General features: G+C 41.7%; 1 protein-coding gene across 1 annotated transcript; it reads left to right on the plus strand.

Annotated features, from left to right (window-relative positions):
* Positions 1-790: 790 nt before the first annotated feature.
* LOC149309008 (parathyroid hormone/parathyroid hormone-related peptide receptor-like) lies at positions 791-20,819 on the plus strand. The gene is made up of 13 exons (XM_089531621.1): positions 791-895; positions 6,993-7,098; positions 10,572-10,682; positions 11,998-12,122; positions 12,525-12,619; positions 12,861-13,050; positions 13,876-14,029; positions 15,029-15,089; positions 16,082-16,148; positions 17,616-17,710; positions 18,462-18,603; positions 18,693-18,734; positions 19,817-20,819. The coding sequence occupies exons 1-13, from the start codon at positions 818-820 to the stop codon at positions 20,204-20,206; spliced, it is 1,656 nt and encodes a 551-aa protein (XP_089387747.1). The 5' UTR covers positions 791-817; the 3' UTR covers positions 20,207-20,819.
* The last annotated feature ends 636 nt before the right edge of the window (positions 20,820-21,455 follow it).

The raw sequence follows: 21,455 nt of genomic DNA on the forward strand, positions 1-21,455 counted from the left end.
TTACCCTCTCACTTGTGTAGTTACAGGTACGTGTAACTCATTAGTTCCAAAACCTGAGTCGAAGGCAGCATTCTAGAACAATTGTACAGAAGGCTAATGGACACGGCAGCTGGTGGGGATTGTGGTTATTGTAGTCTAACACATCTGGCAGACAGCAGGTTGAGAAGGCTGATTTGGAAGACTGGTCCCAAGGTGTCGTGAAGGGACACCAGATTTCATTTTGGACATGCATGGGAACGCGAGAATTTGCTGTTTGAAAAGTAGGTAGAGGGAAAACAAACAAAAGGGAGCCAAACACCCATATGAGAACGGGATAGCACCCCTGTGAGAAAGGGTGCAAAAAAATCAGAAAATAAGGGGAGAAATTAGCAGTTTGAGTAAACTAATAGGTTCCTGCCCTTCAGCTCTGGAGGGGAACAAGGAGTAGCAGGAGTAGATGCAAATGCTTGCTGGATAAACAGAGAGCCCAGTGACGACAGGACCAAACCATGTGGATGCTCAACCTCATTATGCTTCAATCTCAGGAATCATCTCCTAGCTAAATGAACGCCAATGTCTGGCATTGGTGGGTCTTGACGGCGATTTCCCATAGCTGATTTAAGCACATGCATTTTAAGGAAGCGACTAAAAAGCTGGGTTTGGGGGTTGTAGAGATGAGCTGTGATTCTGAACTCTCCAGCATACTCATCTTGAGTATGGATTTGTGAGCTTAGTATATTTTGTTCTTCGAAGAAAAATTCACCTTCATCATCCTCCTTCTCATCATTTTTTTAAAAAAGCAACATTTACTTTGGGCGGCAGCAAAACTCTGAGCACCATGGATGAATCTGTCCACATTGGCAGCTTCAGGAGAGTCGCCCTCTTTTTCTTCCTCCTGAATTTGGTCTGTGCCTTGGTAAGTCCATTCCAGTTTTGTTTTCTTTGATTCAATATGTAGTAATTGGGCTGATTATCTAGTGACCATCTGGGAAGTATTTGATGCAATGTACAGGGACCTTACATTGGACAGCAGAAGCCCTATTGAAATTGAGTTATTTGATCTATCTATGAAGAATTCTAGTGCTTCACCAAACTATAAATTACAGGATTTCTTAGGATGCAGCCATGGCACTTAAAGTGACATCCAAGTGCTATAATTCTGTAACATGAAAGAGAGCAAATATTTCAAAGAGAGATCGTTCCCTGTGCTGCCCATGTCCTGGAGATTGTGGTTAAACTGGAACGATGGGCACAATTTGTTAGATATTTAGGAATAGGGTTTGGTTTGTTATTCATATTTCATTCCCTTAAATGAGTGAACAGTGGTGAGCCACAATTGAGATTGAGATTGAAATCTGGTCAATGCAGAGCATGTGCCCTACCATTATGTTTACTGCTTTGAAACGGAAGGTCAAAACACTCATCGTTCACACTATTTGAAGCCACAAAGAGGCTGTAACTGTGCTTCTCCTTTCTCTGAATGTGTTATCATCAATGCCTGTAGGAAAAGCAGTAGTGCAGTGAATGTGGAGGGAGCTGATATCAGCAGGCAAAATTCTCTGGCAGACTTGAATGCAAACCCAGTACTTTGGATGACAGGCTCAACAACTCCCACCGTCTTTCCCTGCTTGCTTTTTACCTGTCCTCAGAGCTGTGGCTTGTGAAGTTTAGCACAGGGCTGTCAAAGGCCAAAGGAGACAAGAGGTGGCTTGTTCTTCCCTACGTAAGCTGCTGGTGCAAGGCATCACTGTCTGAGAGAGGGAGAGAAGGGGAGCCATTTGTTAGCAGAGTGACAGGTGTAACAAATTGGTGTAGGAATCCTGAAGGGCTGTCCATAAAATATTTCAGAGGTTGAAAGGGAATCACTGGCATCTCTGTCAGCCAGCAAGAGGCCATGGACATATTATTTCTTGTTAAAAATTAGTAACCATACTTTTTTGGATTATCTAACCTCTCCCAGATTCTGCAGCCTTCACAGATATAGCTGGGTGATTAGTTAAACTCAGGGCCCAAACAGACAGGCCAAAATAAAGCTGCTTCGGGTCTCTTTGGAGGTATACTGTTTAAATGACACACGCATCTTAAGAGGTCTGGAGCATGGCTTTAGTGCGGCTTCCAACCTCTTAGGATGCATGTGTCATTTAAACAGCATACCTCCAAAGTGACTCGAAGCAGCTTTATTTTGGCCTGTCGGTTCGGGCCCTCAATACTGGGGAAGAACTTTCAGATGTTTTTGGACCGCAGTTCATACCATTCCCCACCACTGACTAGGACTGCTTGGAACTACAGTGCAATAACATTTGGAGGGCCAGAAATTGCTCATCTTTACAGGAAATACCATTTTTAATTAAAATAGCCACCACAATCTATTATTTATTTATTTATTTGTTTATTTATTTAGCACTGTAGATTTGCACAAAGTTGTACATAAAACAATAAATATATAAGTGTAAGCCTACCTATGGCATACAATCTAAGAAATAAAAGGATATTACATATAAAATACATAGAAATATTGGAAATGGTTCAATACACCCTTCTCATTTTCAGAGTACATCCACACTTTAGAGATAATGTAATTTGGCACCACTTTAAATGCTGTAGCTCCATCCTATGGAAACCTGGGATCTGCAGTTTTACAAGGTCTTTAGCCTTCTCTGCTGAAGAGTGCTGGTGCCTCACAAAACTACAAAGCCCAGGATTATGTAGAATGGAGCCATGACAGTGAAAGTGATGTCAAACTGCATTATTTCTACGGTGTAGATGCAGCCTCAGACTCCTTCAGCCCTGTCAGCAAATTGTCACAGTGCTGTGCTCTTGAAAGGGCCTCCAATTCACACTTTCTAGGGCCTCTCATGAAAAGGAATTCTAGAGGCCATGTGCCTTTGCTCTAAGAATCTCACAAATGGGTGGAACAAATAGCCGTTAGAAATTTTGCTAATAGGCAACATCTGTTATGTTCAGTATAGCTGGTAGACAAGAGATTAAGGCTAATGTGTGGACTGAAGTGCTCTTTCTGCGTGTGTGTTCATGCTTGTTATATTACAATAGATGGGGAACATTTTTTTCTGTCAAGGGCAGAGCTTGGGGAAAAATTACTTGTTTGGACTACAACTCCTCAAATCTGCCAGTCAATACTGAAGTTTATCGCATGGGCCCTAAAACGGGCCCGTTGTGTTACAAAACGTGTGCGCGCACGGGCACGCACGGAACAGGATAGGACTAAGAACTGTATTTTACTGCACAAGGGAATGCCGCCGCTGCCGCCGGGCTTTCCAATCGCGTCCTCCCTCCGTTCCAGAGAGAGTGATTTCTGAGAACAATTTAGAAATCTGAGGTAAGGGTCAGAACCAAAAATGGTGCTATTCAGTGGCAAATGGTAAATCCAATGCCAGTGGGGTGATAAACCCACTCTGATGTTTAATCTGACTTTAAAGATGATAAGCAAGGTACAGTACTTACCGTAATCTGTTTGGAGGGATAGGGTACAGCACCTTCACTCCAAATCTTGGTCTGAACTTGGAAGTTTATCCAAGTTCAGGCCAAGACCTGAATTCTCTGAGTTTGTGGTGACTCAACTATCCTTGAGTTGGCCTTGGCTCATGGTGACCCTGTGGATGAGACATCCCCATGCCCCACTATCCTCAATCCCTATGCTTAGTTCCTGCAGGCTCAGGCCTCTCTGACTGAGTCTACCCATCTGCCATGCAGCATTCTTATCTTTCTGCTTCCTTCTATCTTGTCTGGCATTATAGTCTTTTCTAATGAGCCATACCTTCTGATGTGGTTTTGTCATCTTTGCTTTCAGAGAGAGTTCAGGCTTGATCTGTTCCAGGACCCATTTGTTTTTCTTTTTGGCCACCCACAGTATCCTCAGCACTCTTCTCCAGCACTAGATTTCAAATGAGTTTATCTTTTTTCTGTTGGCTATCTTCACTGTCCAGCTGTCACATTTGTATATGTTGATGGGGAATACAATGGCTTGTAGGATTCTAACTTCAGTTGTATATCTTTACATTTTAGGATCTTGTCTAGTTCTTTCATGGCTGCTCTTCACATTCCCAGTTCTTATTATTTCTTGAATGCAATCTCCATTCGTATCTATATTTGATCCAAGGTACGGAAAGTCTTTAACTATTTCCTTTTTATCTAGCCTCGCGCTTCTCTCTTTCGCTTTCTCTCCCCATCTCTTCCTTGTTTCCTTAACTTCAGCAGACTGCCTCAAGACATGAAAATTACTCTTGTCCTAACCAAAGATCTCAACTCAAGGAACTTTTGAAATTAGAGGGAGAACTACAGATTGTTCAATAACTGCACTGGGGATATGATTTCATACAGGTACAAACAACATACAAACAAACTCAAAGAAGACGATTTGGATGAAAAGGCAATGCACTTGTATAGTCTGCAGGCTGCCCAACATGAACATTTGCCTCTGGCTCTCATTTGCTTAAAAGGCCCCGCTTTTTAATTTTTAAGACACAGACTCAGGTCCGTTCAGATTTGAAAAGCATCATTTTTAGTGGATGATGCAGTTAAAAACAACAGCAACACTTTTTCATTCTAACTATTTGGCTGGATTGCTCCTGATTATATCTTCTTCATAGCAGCTGAGGAGCCAGCCAGCCACTGCCATTTCTGCTGCTGTCTTTCCCAGGTGGCTACATCAGCGATGGAAATTTCATTATTGATAAGCCTTTATCAGGCTTCTCAAAATGTCCTTTGCAGATGGGCGATTTAATTGCAGCTGTCACCACTGGGACCTGCTTCTATTGTCTCTCTTGCTGTCTTGCTTCATCTCACAGAGCTCCTCTATTTCCTGACAATTTCGCACGGGAAATGAGTGAGTTGCTGGAAATACAAAAATGTCTCATAACTCCTGGACAATTTATTTTAGTGCATCTGATGCCGTCATTTATACCTGATCCATCCACTAAGGCACAGGAGTTTTAACCTAGCTGGCCTGTGATGGTCTTTGGTGGTGGAGTTCTGCAAATTGTGGGCAAATATGATCCCTTCCCCTCCAATTTCCTTCCTATTTGTTTACATTTTTAACCCTTTGCTGTGAATTTTAAAGTTAAAAGGGATCTGGGAGTCCAAGTACACCACAAGTTGAACATGAGTCAACAGTGCGACGCAGCAGCTAAAAAGGCCAATGCAATTTTAGGCTGCATCAACAAAAGTATAGTGTCTAGATCAAGGGAAGTAATAGTGCCACTATATTCTGCTCTGGTCAGGCCCCACCTAGAATATTGTGTCCAGTTCTGGGCACCACAATTTAAAAAGAATGTTGAGAAACTGAAGAGTGTCTAAAGGAGGGCGACTAAAATGGTGAAGGGTCTGGAAGCCATGCCCTGTGAGGAACGACTTAGGGAGCTGGGGATGTTTAGCCTAGAGAAGAGAAGGTTAAGAGGTGATATGATAGCCCTGTTTAAATATTTGAAGGGGTGTCATATTCAGGAGGGAGCAAGCTTGTTTTCTGCTGCTCCAGAGACTAGAACACAGAACAATGGATGCAAGCTGCAGGAAAAGAGATTCCACCTCAACATTAGGAGGAACCTCCTGACAGTAAAGGCTGTTCGACAGTGGAACACACTCCCTCGGAGTGTAGTGGAGTCTCCTTCCTTAGAGGTCTTTAAGCAGATGCTGGATGGCCATCTGTTGGGGATGCTTTGATTGAGATTTCCTGCATGGCAGGGGGTTGGACTGGATGGCCTTTGTGGTCTCTTCCAACTCTAATATTCTATGATTCTATGAGTCTACCCCTTTCAAATGCAATTTTTCATTCTATGTGAAGAAAATAAGATTCTAATGAAATAGGAATTGCATGCAAAATGTTGTGCATATATAGTTGTGTGTACGTGGGGTGTACATGTCTGTGCCTTTTAATAGATTCTCAGAGGGTTCCATGGCCTCACAAAAGATAAGAATCACCATATTAAGGGCTGATGGTAAAAGCCTATGAGTTGCCATTTTATCCTACTTTCCTTTCTGATATTTGGCTGTTATTCGTTTTTTATCTGTCAGCTAACAACAACACAACAAAAATTCCCAGACTTCCCCAATTTGATGCTCTCCAGGTGTGTTATCTACAATTCCCATTATTCCCAGCCAGCACAATCCAATTTGTCTGGAGGTCAATGGGGGATGCCATGGTATTCTAAGCAATCCATTTTACAAACATAAAAAGATTATGTACTGTATTAAAACATACAAATACTGATTTGTATTATTTACTACCTAATTGCCTGTCTGCTAATCTATTGGAAGTGGTTATGATGTAAAATCATGGTTTACACTTTAAAACACACAATGTAAAAGGAAAAAAGTACAGGGAGAGAAGAGGAATGCTTGCATGTTCTGGTATAGTGGCAAATTCATGCTACATTCCTGGGAAGGGTGGAACTAAATGTATCTCCCCATCTCTGGTGAAGCTCTTTCCCCCCCAGTGGCCATGATTTAGGGAGCTGGGTATGTTTAGCTTGGAAAAGAGACGGTCAAGAGGCGATATGATAGCCATGTTTAAGTATTTGAGGGGTGTCATATTGAGGATGGGGCAAGCTTGTTTTCTGCTGCTCCAGAGAATAGGATCCGGAACAATGAATGCACGCTGAAGGAACAGAGATTAAACGTCAACATCAAGAAGAACTTCCTGACAGTTCAACAGTGGAAGATGCTGCTGCCCCAGAGGATGGTGGAGTCTCCTTCTTTGGAGGTTTTGGCTATCTGTCAAGAGTTCTTGGATTGTGTCTTCCTGCATGGCAGGGGGTTCGACTTGATGGCTTCTTGGGGGGGGGCGGCTTTTCCAAATCTATACTTCTATGATTCTATGGATGCAGGCTTCTGCAACTATGCTCATAGAAGAGCCTTCCTTGGTTCAGCACACCCCCTGATGCAGCAAATGGTGGCAACTGTCAGACGTTGGTCTGGGAGTGGAGGAGCCAAATTGTAGTTGGGGAGCAGATGGATTGGGAACCTCACTTCCTCATCTTACCCTTTTCTCGGTTTGGCAGGTGGACACTGATGATGTTCTAACCAAAGAAGAGCAGATTTATTTGCTGAATCAAGCTAAAATAGAATGTCACAAGCAGATAAATGCCCAGAAGGAGAGAATCCAAGGTACCTGCCTTTTCTGCATCACTAACGCTTGATAGTGGTTTATTGTCAAGAGCTGCATTCTAACACTTACTTGCCATAATTGTTTGTTGGTTATTTACATGTGTTAATGTGTTGTTCTGCATTGTGGGCAGTGATGGGATATACAGTGGGGTGTGAGGTAGTAAAAAAAGCCCATTGATCACATTCCTTTAGAGTTGATGAACAGATGGAGAGGGAGTTAATCTGTCTAGCAAAGCTCCAAGGTCAATTTCCTGGGAAAGCTGATAGAGGTGGAGAGAAAGGGATGTCCTGGGAGCAAGGGAAGGCAAAAATGTTTTATTTAGGTAGTGAATTAGAAATTAACCCACTGAATATTTGAATTGCACATGCTTTAACTATAGTTTATGACATGGAGTTTATCCCATGCAGAAACAGAATTTAAATTGGAAAAATCCTGCAAAAGCGGGATCTTTTTCAGATGATGTCAGGGGCACTGAGCATTAATCCAACATTAACCTGCATAGAAAGTAGACAAAATCAGCCACTTTTTACTTTCAGGATTTTTCCAAAAGTAAAAAGTGGCCAATTTTGTCCACTCTCTGTGCAGGTTAATGTTGGATTAATGCTCAGTGCCCCCAATGTGTCTGAAAATGATCCCGCTTTTGTTGGGGTTTTCCGGGATTGGGGCACTTAGCCTCCTGTGGGATAAACTCCTATGCTTCACTAATGCCTGATGTTTAGTTCTGACAACAAACATCTCTGGTGTAGATCAATAATAATAATAATAATAATAATAGATTGAGGCAGGGAATAACAAGAGACCAACAAATACACAACATCAGTTAAAACCACAATAGCAGTTAAAAACACACATCAGTTTAAAAGAACAAACAAGACACATATGTATTAAAACAAACCACATTTAATATTCATCATTTAAAGTTACAACTTAAAAATCATCTGTATTGGCCTACTGGAAGAGACTGGTCTTTAATGCTGTTTTAAATTTGGACAGTATGTAGACAGTATGTAACCTTTGAGGCTATTATCTGAAATAAAGAAGTTGGCTGCATGAGCTTTCATAGACTTAAGTCTTCTTCCTCAGATGCATTTGGTAGAGTTGGTTCTGCCAACTTCTTTCTTTCAGTTAGCCTCAAAGGTGCTACACGATCTCTCTACATACTAATTCTACTGACTAACATGGCTCTATCTTTGAATTAAATCTGGACAGTGTATTTAGCTGTCGAATCTCTTCCGGCAGGTCATTCCAGTCTAGGGGCATCTGAAGAAAAAGTCTTCTGGCTGACTGTTTCTAACTTAGTCCTGGATGACTGGAGTAAATGTTAGCCAGAAGACCTGAGTGTATGGGTTTGATTATATGAGAAGAGATGGTCCTGTAGATAAACTAGACCCAAACCATGTAGAGCTTTAAAGATAATAACCAACACTTTATTCCTTGCCCAGAAACTAACTGGCAGCAAGTGGAGTGATTTTAATGTTGGTATAATTAATATGATCACTCCTGGATGTCCCAGTAACCAATCTGGCTGCCTTGTTTTGACAAACTGGAGCTTCCAAACTTGGTACAGAGGTAGCCCAATATATGGAATAAAGATTTTCTGAGTTTTACTACTGAAGCCTGGATGTCTGAACTAAGTGAGTTGCTGGACTTGACATTTATACATGTAAAATATTATTCTTTCTGCCAAATATGGAAGCCTCTACAAAGTTAAACATCTACAAAAACTGGCACTTGTAAAGCACTGTCCTCTACTGGAGAAAGCTGTAATAACAGACAAATATAATATTGATATCCTGATGCTGTTGTTATTTTCATTAGGTACAGATATGCCTTTAGATTCCTTTGCGATTATGCCAATAATCCCCAGGCTGTATGCTACAACAAATAAAATAGTAGGGTTTAGTATGAGGGTACGTGCTGTATTTATTTCCTGACATTAAGCAGAACTGCATCTGGTTAATATCTAAATAGAATTTCATCATATGGAGGAGAAACAATAATCATATATAGGAAATAGAATCTTTATTACAATCATAGAAGAGCACAAATAATAATATATATACTGTATTATTTAATTGAATAAATCTCTTTATAGCTATAAATACATGCCCACAGTTTGCCTGATTTTAATTGAACTTTTACAAGAAGTAGTAGATAAATTGTATACAACAAAATAAGGGACAAAAAAGGAAAAACAACAGTAAATGTGAGTTAAAATGTTGGTGCCTATAGCTGTTACTCTCCATCATAAACTAGCTTGAAGGGTTTTCTGCAAGAGTCATTAAGTCTTCTGTATCTAACTGTATAGTGCCTTTCCATAAAATTAGCTGATCATCTGGGAGTCAAAACTGGTGCAAATGTTTGTTTATACAGTCAGCAAAGGTTAGCCAATCTTCCTGAAACATGTTGTTTCTTCCTTGCCCACTGTAGAACCTCACCTGGAAAATGTGTCTGTAATTAGGCTAGTGTTTAATAGTTTTCAGGGTGAATTTTCCAAACAAGTGAAAGTGTATCCACAATGCAGAAATAAAGCAGTCTGACACCACTTTAACTTCCATGACTCTATCCTACACAATCTTGGGATTTGTAGTCTGGTGAGGCACCAGAGTTCTCTGTCAGACCAGGCTGAATATCTCACCAAACTGCAAATCCTGGGATTCCAAAGGATAGAACCATGACAGTTAAAATGGTGTTAAACTGCTTTATTTTGGCAGTATGGCAGGTCCCTCTGTGTCCAGATGATGCAATGCTGAAGGAGCACCTTATAGTTGTGCCACGGCTGCTATGGCGCCCTTTGAAGAGTGCAAAAAGGAGACGCTTGGGGCCTCCAGCTGGTCTTTCTTCAGCCAGATCGGGGCCGCAGCAATCTCATGCCGCAGCCCCAATCCAGCCTTTCGAGGGCGAAAAAAGGAGCTGTAAAAAGTGGCTCCCTTTTGCGCCTTCAAAAGGGCACCATAATCGCAGCAATGCAGCTATATGGTGCTCCTTTGGCACTGCCTCATTTGGACACAGAGCCAGAGGTGCGCCATGATGCCACAAGCCATCTGGAGCGGCACATAGCATCAGGGTGCCCTGAGGGGGAGGAGGCATGCATGCGCCATAAGGATGCTACACCCTGACTCTATCCCCAGACCGGCCTTTCAAGCCAGTCTGCACAAGGCTGCTTTTTGTGGCTATTTTTGCGCTTTCTTCAATGTCCACCTTTCACAACCATACACAGAAATTAGGTATGAAAACTGGACCCAACATTATAAATAGAGAACTTTCTCTAGTAGACCTTCAAAGAGAGGCTACCTTTTAAAAAAAGAGAACCATCTGCTGTAAAACAGGACATATGGCTACATAACCACTATACATAACCACTGTCATACCACATTAGAAAAAATTGCACTTGTGTTTTTTGTCTGTACTTTAAAATGCCCGCACCCTGACCCTAGTATGCAAAGCACTGAAAGCACCATTTCCTTCCTAGAAGGTCACTGTTCGCCTGAATGGGATGGAATTATTTGCTGGCCTGAGAGTTCCCCAAATGAAAAAGTGGCAGTCTCATGTCCGGACTATGTCTATGACTTCAACCATAATGGTATGTATGTTTTCTTTGGCTTCAGCAGAAATCCTCAGATAAATCCAATCTAGACATTAAGTCAGAGCTTGGAACAGTTACCAGGTCCTAAGATCCCTCAGGCAACCCAGCCAGTGGCCCTGCTGGCTGTGGGATCCAGGGAGCTATAACCCCCAAAGCCCAACAATGTTTTCAAACCCTCCAATGAATGCATTTAACAAGCATGTCTTTAAAAAAGTAGCCCCAGCAGAGGGACAGAGTATTCATTATTGGTTTTACAGCAGGCGTGGAGGAATGATTTATGTCTGTGGTTAAAATCTGATGCATTTTTAGCCTTCTACCCTGCGGTTCTAAGGAAAATGCTTTTCTGGGGATAGTTTTTTTAAATACTGATTTCGATTTTTTAAACACTGCCTTTCAAGACCAAAATAGCCTTCTCGAAGTGGCTCACAATAAAAAGCCATTATAGAAGAAGTGAAAAGTCAAATACAACATTCACAATTATTACTACCTAAAAGCAATTCATTCCCAGATCACCAGTAAAATGACAGCGGTGGTTAACATTACTCCTTAAGAGCATAGATCATCATCCTGACCAATTAAAAGTGAATGGAAATAAACAGGTCTTTAGAGCCCTTTTAAAACCAGTCCAAGAGGGAAGGTGGGCAGATGCACATCCTGGAAGAGTCCCAAAAAACCAGGGTCACTGCAGAGAAGGTACTGTTTCATCTGCCTGTCCATCTAGCATGGTCAGTGGGATTCTGGGGGATGTAGTCAAGAAAAATTGACATGTCCAAGCTCAGGAATGTATTTATCAGCAGGCCGGAGAATAGAGCATCTGCAACCTATCTCACACCTTCCAACTATCCTGATTTGGCAGGAACAGTACAGATTACTCCTCTGTCGTCCCACTTTTTTCATCTACTTTTAAAATGTCCTGATTTCTCTCTCCTGCTCCCACTTTTCTCCCTCATCCTCAGCTTACTTCAGCTGCTGCAAACAAGTACAATGTGCAAAAGTAGTTTGTACAAATTACCTCTGCAAGGGGGAAGGGAGAGGAGACAGCAAAGTGTTGCCTTTCCCTGTAAGCTCATGCAAAAGCAAACGGCTTCAGCATCTCCTGGCTTGTCTGTTCTCACTCATGAATAACTTTTGCCATCTTGACCAAATTCTGATGTTGTTTGGCCACGTTTCCCAGTTTTCATCTGTGAAATGTTGAAGCGTGTGCAATCTAAAGGTCTGGGCAGGGTCATCTAGGTATAGGTAAGGATGGCGAATATGTGGCCCATGGGGCTGCTAGCTTTTCTTGTTGAACTTGATTGGCCCTTTATTTCAGGTCATGCCTTCAGATACTGTGAAACCTATGGCAACTGGCAGTTGGTACCCAACACGAACAAGACGTGGGCCAATTACACAGAATGCACCATATTCTTTGCCCCAAAAAGGCAGAAGCAAGAAAAGGTGAATTGCCTTAGCACCACTAGTTGGGAAAAAGGGAAATGTGGGAGCAGAGAGGAAAGACCGACTTGTAGTGCACTTTCTTTGGGTTACCAGAGCTGGCTAGTTCCAGGCAACTGAAGGCTTCTTGCCTCTCTAAAGGCTTATGAAAGGGATAAGAGTAGTGGATCTGTTGCTAGTTTCTATAAAGCATGTAATGAAGGAGGGACAGGCAGGGGGAGAACCTACACAAAAGCTGAAAAGCCATCAACAGTGCCTTTATGAGGAAGCGGGTATTCATTGGACCCCTGCCTTGGATTAAGACCCTAGGGGCTGGATCTGGGTGAGAGTTTTTCCATCTCTGAGTCAGGATGATGGCCTAGAAGAGATCATCTCTGTGGGGATTTCTTTCTTCTCTCTCTGTAGGAAGTGTTTGACCGTCTGCGCATCATCTACACTGTGGGCTACTCAATTTCTCTTGCCTCTCTTGTGGTTGCCATGTGCATCCTCTGCTACTTCAAGTAAGGAAATATTGTACAGTACTACTTACCCTCCCTTCCCTACTTGTAGCTTCTAGCCATGAATCTCATCAAAGTACTGGAGTCCAGTTGCTCTTTGTTAGCTTATGCCTTACTCTATTCACAGATTTGTCAAGTGGATAAAGTAAAAGGAGAGCCATGTAATTATACTGGAGGAACAGTGGGATATAAATGTAAATAACAAATAAACTGTGTATGGATAATGTGAATATGTGTGTTCAAGGCGACTTCACTGCACTCGGAATTACATCCACCTCCACCTCTTTGCCTCTTTCATCTGCCGAGCCATCAGCATCTTTGTGAAGGATATTGTGTTGTACTCCAGTCCACGATCAGAAGGGCTGCACAAGGCACCATACAGCGACTGGGATGCTGAAGAGTTGAGCCTCACTTTGGGACCCAGGACCCAGTTGGTAAGTTCCAGTCTGGATCGTATGGTCTTCTACTCAATAAGTAAAATATTGATGTGCCAGGTTTTACAAAGGAGTCCAGTTCCAGCCACCTTAAAGAAAGCTGTATACAAATTGGAACAGGTTCAGAAAAGAAGTAGAAAGATGGTCAGTTGCTAAACTTGGAAAAGCTATTTTGGGGAACTTTAGCTCCCAGCATCTCCCATTCATGATCCTGGCTGAGCACGTCTAGGAGCTGTAGTCCAAAAACTTAGTTTGGTCAAGTGTATGGAAACCAAATCCTCATCAAGACAGTTTTCTGCCTGAAGTAGAAACAATAAATGGTGATCCTTTACCAAAGTCTTAGTTTACAATTCCTCCAACTGTCCCAGTTTGGCAAGGAGTCATGATTAAACCTCTGACATTCAACTTTTCAAGCTGCTTTTATAACGTCCCAGTTTCTCCTTCCTCCTCCTATTTTCTTCCTTTGTCCTCAGGTTATTTCAGTTGCTGCAAAATGAATTCAAAGAATAAAAGTAGATTCCATTCAGCAGGGAGGAGAGGAAGCAGTACAGTCTTGCCCTTCCCATTAGATTCAGGCAAAAACAAACTGGTGCATCATGTCCTAGTTTGTATGTTCTCATTAATAACTTTTGTATTCTTGACCACATTCTGATGTTGCTTGGTCACACATCTCCTGGTTTTTATCTGTGAAATGTTGGAGGGTATGGCCAAGGCCAATCACAAGGCATCCACAAAGTCTATTGAAGGCGATAGCCACAAAACATAACCTCTAATCTAGGCCTGGTTTCTCTAGAAGATGGCTTGTGTATTTCTCTGTTCCTTCAGGCAGGCTGCAAGGTAGCTGTGACCATCTTCCTCTATTTCCTGGCTACCAACCACTATTGGATTTTGGTGGAAGGCCTCTACCTCCACAGCTTGATCTTCATGGCTTTCCTCTCGAACAAAAACTACCTGTGGGTCCTTACTCTCATTGGGTGGGGTAAGCACAGTCCAGTTTACTCCCTCTCTTTTACCATCAACTTGCACAAAGCACAAACAGGTCTAAAAGCTTAAGGTGTGAAGGCTGTGTGTTGGACACACTAAGGAGATTATCAGACACATGGTGCTTATCCCGTGATTATTCCATCAATGAAGAGGAATTATCCTGCCATGTCAGTATTAATGGATTACCCCATTATTAAAAAATCGAGGTAAATGACAGGACAATTCCGCTTCAGTGACAGGATAATCATGGGATAATCGTGATGTCTGATATTCTTTGTGCAATTGCACAACAAGGTTGGGAGCATCACACTGATAATCTCCTAAGGGATGAGTGCTGACCCATATACTTGAAAAGCCTCCCATCTCTTATTACCATGGCAGTTTTCATCCCTTCACCCATTTGTTGTTATTGTTGTTGTTAACTGTTTATGGCGACCCTATGAGTGAGACCCCAAGTCACCCTTTCATCAACAACCCTGCCTAGATCCTGCAGACTCCAGGCAGTGACTTCCTTGATTGAGTCTACCCATCTGGAATGCAGTCTTCCTCTTTTCCTATTGCCTTAGCAAGCATTATTGTGTTTTCTAATGAGTAATATCTTGTGATATAATCAAAGTGCAACAGCCTCATTTCTTCTGATCCTTCCTCTAGCAGAGGATGCGAGAAACAACACAATGCTTACAGTGCACTCTTGTTAACTGCTGGGTTTTGGTTCCAGGACCTCCTATGGATACTAAAATCCATGGATGCCTGTCCCATTATATACAATGGTGTAGTAAAATGGCATCCCTTATATAAAATGGCAAAATCAAGGTTTGGTTTTGGGAATTTTGGATGGTTAACTCCGGGGATTCAGAATCCATGGATATGGAGGGCCAACTGTATATAATCAGTACATACCATTTGCCTCACATTTTTTACCTACTGTTCCTTTACGATCTCCCTGGAAACCAGTTATCTTTCTGCTTGCTTTTGTTTTTCTTCCTGATTTGAGGGGTGCCTGCTGTTTGTGTGTCTGTCTGGGCCAGCGTAAGAGCATCTCTGGCTGATACACAGTATGTATTTTCTTTCTCTTAAATACTGTTTTGAAAAGTTCAGAATGAGACTGCAAACTGACCAGATGAGTTAGTAGGCAGAGGATAAATGAATTGTTTAGCCTAATTGCCAGAGCTTGGAAAAGATAGTTTTGGATTATAATTTCTAGAATCCTCTCTAGCCAGCAGGGCCACAGTAGTCCAGAAAAGTAACCTTTCCTAACATTTATCCATAAGGCATAGGTTAAATAAATATGCAATAACCAACATTGTGGTATGAATCCAATCCTTGCAGAACTGTTAGCTCCTAGAACAAAGTAAAAAATTCACTTCTCTGCCAACTCCATCATGATGATAATAGTGCCCTGGTTAAATCTTTGCCAGAGAATCCTTTAAATTATGCAGCAAGAACAAAATGTTCCATAAGCACAAAGCTGAACTCCAGCTAAGATAGATAAAAAAGATTAGAGCAAAATTTAAACCTGAAACTTAATGTGGTTTTGTGGCTGAGTCTGCTCTATGAATTGGGACTTCCCTCATTTGAATATGGTCTGACTTTCCTGTTGATTCATGGAAGGGTGGCAGAGCCATTCTCCCTCTCAGCCCCAGCTCCGATCTGCAAAACTGGGGAAAAGATTATCAAACTACCTTAGAGGGTTATTGTAAAGCAAGGCTAGGGAAGTGTTAACATTTCATATATTTTGGTCCACAACTCCCATGATCTGACCATGCTAGCAATAGTTCCTAGTAGCTGACATCCAAAGCATCTGGAGAGTCATGGCTTCCTTACTCCTCTTGTAAAATAATACGTTTAAAATAATTAGGAAAATTATTAGGGCTGGACCAATTAAAATGCCTGAAGCTGAGAAATGCAAAATTGACCAATTCCTTTGTCTAGCAGCCTGAGCAATGCACAGAGACATGAGATTGTGAAAGTGCCTGCAATTAAAGTTAAGTCTTAAAAATGACAAGCCAGGTACATTTTTGAAATGACTGCAGTCTCCCTTAATCAGGTGCTGGGACCTCAGTGCTGGAAACATGAAATGGATCTACCAGATTCCTATCTTAGCAGCAATTGTGGTAAGAAGAGTACAACAAATGAATAGAGGGAGCTGGGAAGGAGGCAGTGAAGGGTTTCCTTTTAGTTACTGGCTCACTTTGGTAACTCTAGTAGAGTTATCGGATTGAAATCTGAAGAGGGCTCCTGTATCTTTAATGGTTGTGTAGAAACCATATGGCCTAGCAGTTAGGATTGCTGGTTTTCACCCAGGTGGCCTGGGTTTGACTCCCGGTATGGGAAACTATGCATTTCCGGCTAGGGGATACTTTAGCTAGAGGTTTTGCATTGAGCAGGGGGTTGGATTTATGACTCATAGGGTCCCTTCCAAGACTATGATTCCATAAAATAACCATTAAAGGTGCATGAGCCCTCTTTAGTTTTCAGTCTAGCAATCTACTATTGTTAGCACAATTTCCAAAATCCAACAGCCAACACTTGGTCATGGTGGCTGGGGAATTAAAAAAAAGGTTAATAAAACTCCCTGAGTTTTATGATTTGACCATATGATTCTGATAAGGTTATGACCCTTTGTGGATGCACATTTTGATCCATTAAGAAGCAAGACCTTTTTGGTAGCTGCCCTAGTATTGGGGAATGTCCTCCCAATAGAGATCTTGCTTAGCCTTGCCCTCTTCTAAACCCAAGACAGGTGGGAGGCAGAAGACAAAATTTATTTGGTCCGACTTCTGCTTGGGTGATGTGACTAATACAGTACCAGTTTTATTGTTTGGCATTTATTTCTAGTTTTGGTTGTTTGTTGATTACATAGGGCAAATTAAACCACCATGGAAGTACTGTAAATACTCATGTATGGGTCATACAGACAGGCCAAAATAAAGCTACTTTGGGTCACTTTGGAGGTATGCTGTTTAAAGACACAGGCATCTTAAGATGCCAGAAGCTGCGCCAAAGCTGCACTCCAGTCCTTAGGACTGGAGCGAGGCTTTGGTGCGGCTTCTGGCCTTTTGGGGCGCATGCATCATTTAAACAGCATACCTCCAAAGTGAGCTGAAGCAGCTTTATTTTGGCCTGTCTGTACTGATTCTATAAATCTAAAAAAAATTATTAAAAAATTGACCCAAAAATCCATAGTCAGCTTATCCATGGGTCAATGTAAGTACTGTATTTTATATTAAAAAGAAACCATCCCCTCTTGAAACGCATGAATGTAATTTGTCCTGGAAGCACTGACCCCCCTGCTCTCTTATCTATTCAGCCTTTGGGTGAGCACAAACAGTTATGCCTGCTGGAATTTTGTAATTTTGGGGCATTGTTTTCCTTTGCTTCATCCCTTAGATCCTTTGTTACATGCCCTTAAGTTTTACCCTTGACTTATCCATATATATGAGATTGACTTATAGTCTAGTATATATGATAAATTATCTAAGCAAGTAAAGATGTTTAAAAAATGGAACATTGCCATTTTCACTGACATGGAAAATGTATCTTTGTATTGCTGGCTCAAGTATCTTTGTATTTGCTGACAGGTGAACTTTTTCCTCTTCCTCAACATTGTGAGAGTCCTTGCCTCAAAGCTATGGGAGACAAATGCGGGGAATTTAGATCCCCGCCAACAGTACAGGTATGTGTGGCAGAGCAGCCAAGTCTTCTTTTAAGGCTACAGTCAATAAAGAAGTTCTCACTGAAAGATGGGGAGTAGCTGGTAAATATGAGTAATGTTTGTGCCCAGAGCAGTGGTTCCACAGCCTGGAATTCCAGATATTCTTAGACAACAACTCTCAGAAGTCCTAGACAGCAAAGTCAACGGTCAAGGCTTCTGGGAGGTATAGCCCAACAACATCTGGGAACTCAAGTAGGGGAACCATTGGTGTAGGGGAACCATTGGTGTACAGTACTTCAATTCCTTCCCTGGTAGATTTCTATGGTACTACATTTTCTACTTGTCTGCTGATATGGCAGTTTCATGTTACAGCACCACATCGATCTGTTGAACCATTCTGGTAGCTATCATAGAACATAGAAAGATAGCTAATACTGAACCAGATCACCAGTCATATCTAGCTCACTTTTGTCTACAGCAATCATCCCCAAAATGGTGTCCTCCATGTCTCACACTACAATTTAAATTACTTCCCACTATGATGGCGGGCATGTAAACTTTCTGCATGTAAAGCATGTGCTCTCCACCCTAAACTATGTCCCTTCTTCTATTCACCACACACTGACAATATTCTTTTCAAATTTCTAGTCTTTTTTAAGAGGCTCATTTCACCTTTCCTTTATATCCCATTATTACATTGTATTGCTACAGAACTGAAGTCACTTCAGCCCTCTGAGATGACCTGAAAATACAGGATGTCTTTTCTTTTCAGGAAGCTACTGAAATCCACCTTAGTCTTGATGCCACTTTTTGGTGTCCATTATGTGGTGTTCATGGCCATGCCATACACAGCCATCTCCAGCATCGTTTGGCAAATACAAATGCACTATGAGATGTTCTTCAATTCTTTACAGGTGGGTTTTGCTGATGGGAGGGATATGTGGTCTTTGATTTGCACTCTTGCAACTGTTTTTCATCTTTCTTTATCTGTGTCTCTGGACAGGGCTTCTTTGTGGCTTTCATTTACTGCTTTTGCAATGGTGAGGTAAGAAAGACTTCTCTTGAGGTAACATATGGTACATATGTTTATGTATATATAAATATAATAGCATTTCTCTACAGTACATATGGATGTTCTCATGTGTCTCTTAAAATATATAGGCCCATCTCCTGGGGTTAAATTTATTCTCACTGGTGCACAGGTTACTTTGCTGGCTATTTAATGAACAAAATGGAATATTCTCTCCAGAACCCATGATAATTTCACTTGGCCTATTCACCTCCTAACTCAGGAGCAAGCAACGTATTTTTGGACTGCAAATCCTATAACCCTTCACCATTGCTTATGTTGACAGGATGGGAGTTGTCAGCCAAAATTGGAGGGCCACTTGTTCATCTTGTTTTGTTCTGCATAGGTTAGGGGTGGGGAGGTTTTGGTCCTCAGGATAGTTGGATCGCAGCACCCACAATCCCTTACCAGTGGGTATGCTGTGTGGGAATATGGATGATGTAAAATCATGCTTTCTGATATAGAAGTCATTGGTGGAAGTAGTCTAGGTAGTGAGGACACATTTTTAAATAGCTGCAAGCTCCAGACGTCCTCAGCACGGGTCAAATTACATCTGGTCTTGATCCATTCCCAGTGACAAAAGACTGCCATCCTTCAGTTCCAAAATTCCTATTGCAAGGACAGATCATGAAAACAGTTCAGGAATATGTTGTGTGCTTCAAGTATTTTCCAATTTATTGTGACCCTAAGGCAAATCTATCACTGGATTTTCTTGGCAAGATTTGTTCAGAGGTGGTTTGCCATTGCCGCCTTCTGAGGCTGAGAGCATGCGACTTGCCCAAGGTCACCCAGTGGGTCTCATGATCAAACAGGGAATCGAACCCTGGTCTCCAAAATCGTAGTCCAACACTCAAACCACTGTCACGCCTCTCCCTGGAACACATGTATGTGGAGATCATTTTCCCTGAGAATGAAGGCAGGCAAAGCATTAGTACAGATGGGAGGGAAAGCAGAGTTTCCAAGAACTGATTCTTGAGCTGTGACTAGTCAGTTGCTAGCAGGTGTGGTGACACATCTCGTCTTGTCCACATTGCATTATGTTCTCTCTTAATCCCCAGGTGCAGGCAGAGATTAAGAAAGCTCGTTTCCGGAGAAATCTGGTCCTGGACATAAAGCAGAAAACTCGAGTCACCAGCACAGGAGGGAGCTACTACTATGGAGGGCTTGTGTCCCAAGCCACCAACAGTGTCAATCTGAGTATAGCTAGCTGGGGGGTAGCCTCCGCAGCAACTGTAGCTATGCCTCTAGGAGCCAAAAATTGGCTGGTACATCTAGCTCCCAGTGCTTCTGCAACAGAATACGCTCCTGGTTCCTTTGCTCTGGATAGATCTCCATGCCAAGAGATGACACAGAAGGCTATGGTGGAGAATATTAGGGTTTTGGGAGATTGTATAGACATAAAGGGAAACTGCTCCAGCTTGAATGAAGAATTAGAGACCATGCTATAAAGAGAACCTGAAAAAGTGATGTTATTGGTGCACTAAGATCAAATCTCAGAGCTACCACCCAGAGAATTTTTCCTTTTCAGTGCTGAGCCAGTATCAGAGGATTAGAAAGCATACACTTAGCTAACAAAAACAGTAGGAAAAGCAGCCTGGAGTATTACCTTTCAAATTGGTTCATTGTAGATTTTAGTCCCCCTGAATCCAGGAAGGTGATCAGAGGATGATCTGATGTAGCAGTGTTTAGCTACATATGTACAGTTCTGTTTCATTTGGCTGTAGAATACATGCCATTTCTTTACGAAGGACATCTGCATTCTCTCTTCACATTCACCCACCTCAGCCTGCTTTGCAGAAATGATTTGTGGGAAAATTCTTTCTCACACATAAACCCATTGGCACAGTATCCTCTCCTGCTATTGTTTCATTTATGTAAAGCTTGAATTCAAAGGAGTTCATTTTAGGACTAAACTGGTAGATGAATCAACCAATGCTTTGAAATAGTGATCCCATCAGCAATTATATTCAACCAGTAGGCACTAGGAATTACGCCTTAAATCCTATTGTGGGAGAAAGGTGGGATATAAATCCTTGAAATAAAGAAATATAAATAAATAATGTGTAAACCTGTTTTGTTTTGAAGACTTTTTTCATTCTTATATTACTGAGAAACAAAACATTAAAGATAGCCATTTCCTTCTATCAATAAGTGGTGGGCTTAGTTTATTGTTTGCTCTAAATAGCACAAGAAGGCACCTGTCAAGACTTAAAAGATGTTGAAAGCCCTAATTCTGTTTTATAGATTTTTTTTTTTAAAAGGACAACACTTGTCTCTTCACATTTGCTGGGGTCAGGGACACAAGACCCCAATGAATGTGGAAAAACTCAAATAACGAAAACACTTTTTTTACCTGACAGAACACCTCTCTAGGAATCTCCAGGTCCTTCAGTACGACTTTTGGTTAAAGTTGATCATAGAGTTGCTCTGGAGGACCTAGATATTTCTAGAGAGAACATATTAATAAAATCCGTGAATAATCAAATCTGTAAAAGTCAAAGCCGCAAATGTGGAGGGATAAGTATATATCTACGAAGCATGCAGAAACAAGACTAGTTTCCAGGAGAGGCGACTGGTCTGCACAAAGGCAACACTGTCATTCCCTTTCCAACAACATTCTGCTTCTCCCCTATTCTGTTACCATCGTCTGTACTTCAAGAGTCACTTATGGAATCACATCATATTTCTTCTAATGGT

This window comes from Sceloporus occidentalis, unplaced genomic scaffold (genome assembly GCF_023333645.1).
Source record: "Sceloporus occidentalis isolate IW3139 unplaced genomic scaffold, rSceOcc1.0.p SCAF_7, whole genome shotgun sequence".
Taxonomy (NCBI): domain Eukaryota; kingdom Metazoa; phylum Chordata; class Lepidosauria; order Squamata; family Phrynosomatidae; genus Sceloporus; species Sceloporus occidentalis.

What these genes read in the sequence shown, in the direction of transcription:
- LOC149309008 (XM_089531621.1), top strand. Translation starts at nt 818, where the DNA reads ATGGATGAATCTGTCCACATTGGCAGCTTCAGGAGAGTCGCCCTCTTT. An exon ending in CCAGAAGGAGAGAATCCAAG is followed by an intron (nt 7,099 to 10,571) that starts GTACCTGCCTTT and finishes TTTCCTTCCTAG; the next exon opens with AAGGTCACTGTTCGCCTGAA. An exon ending in TGCATCCTCTGCTACTTCAA is followed by an intron (nt 12,620 to 12,860) that starts GTAAGGAAATAT and finishes TGTGTGTTCAAG; the next exon opens with GCGACTTCACTGCACTCGGA.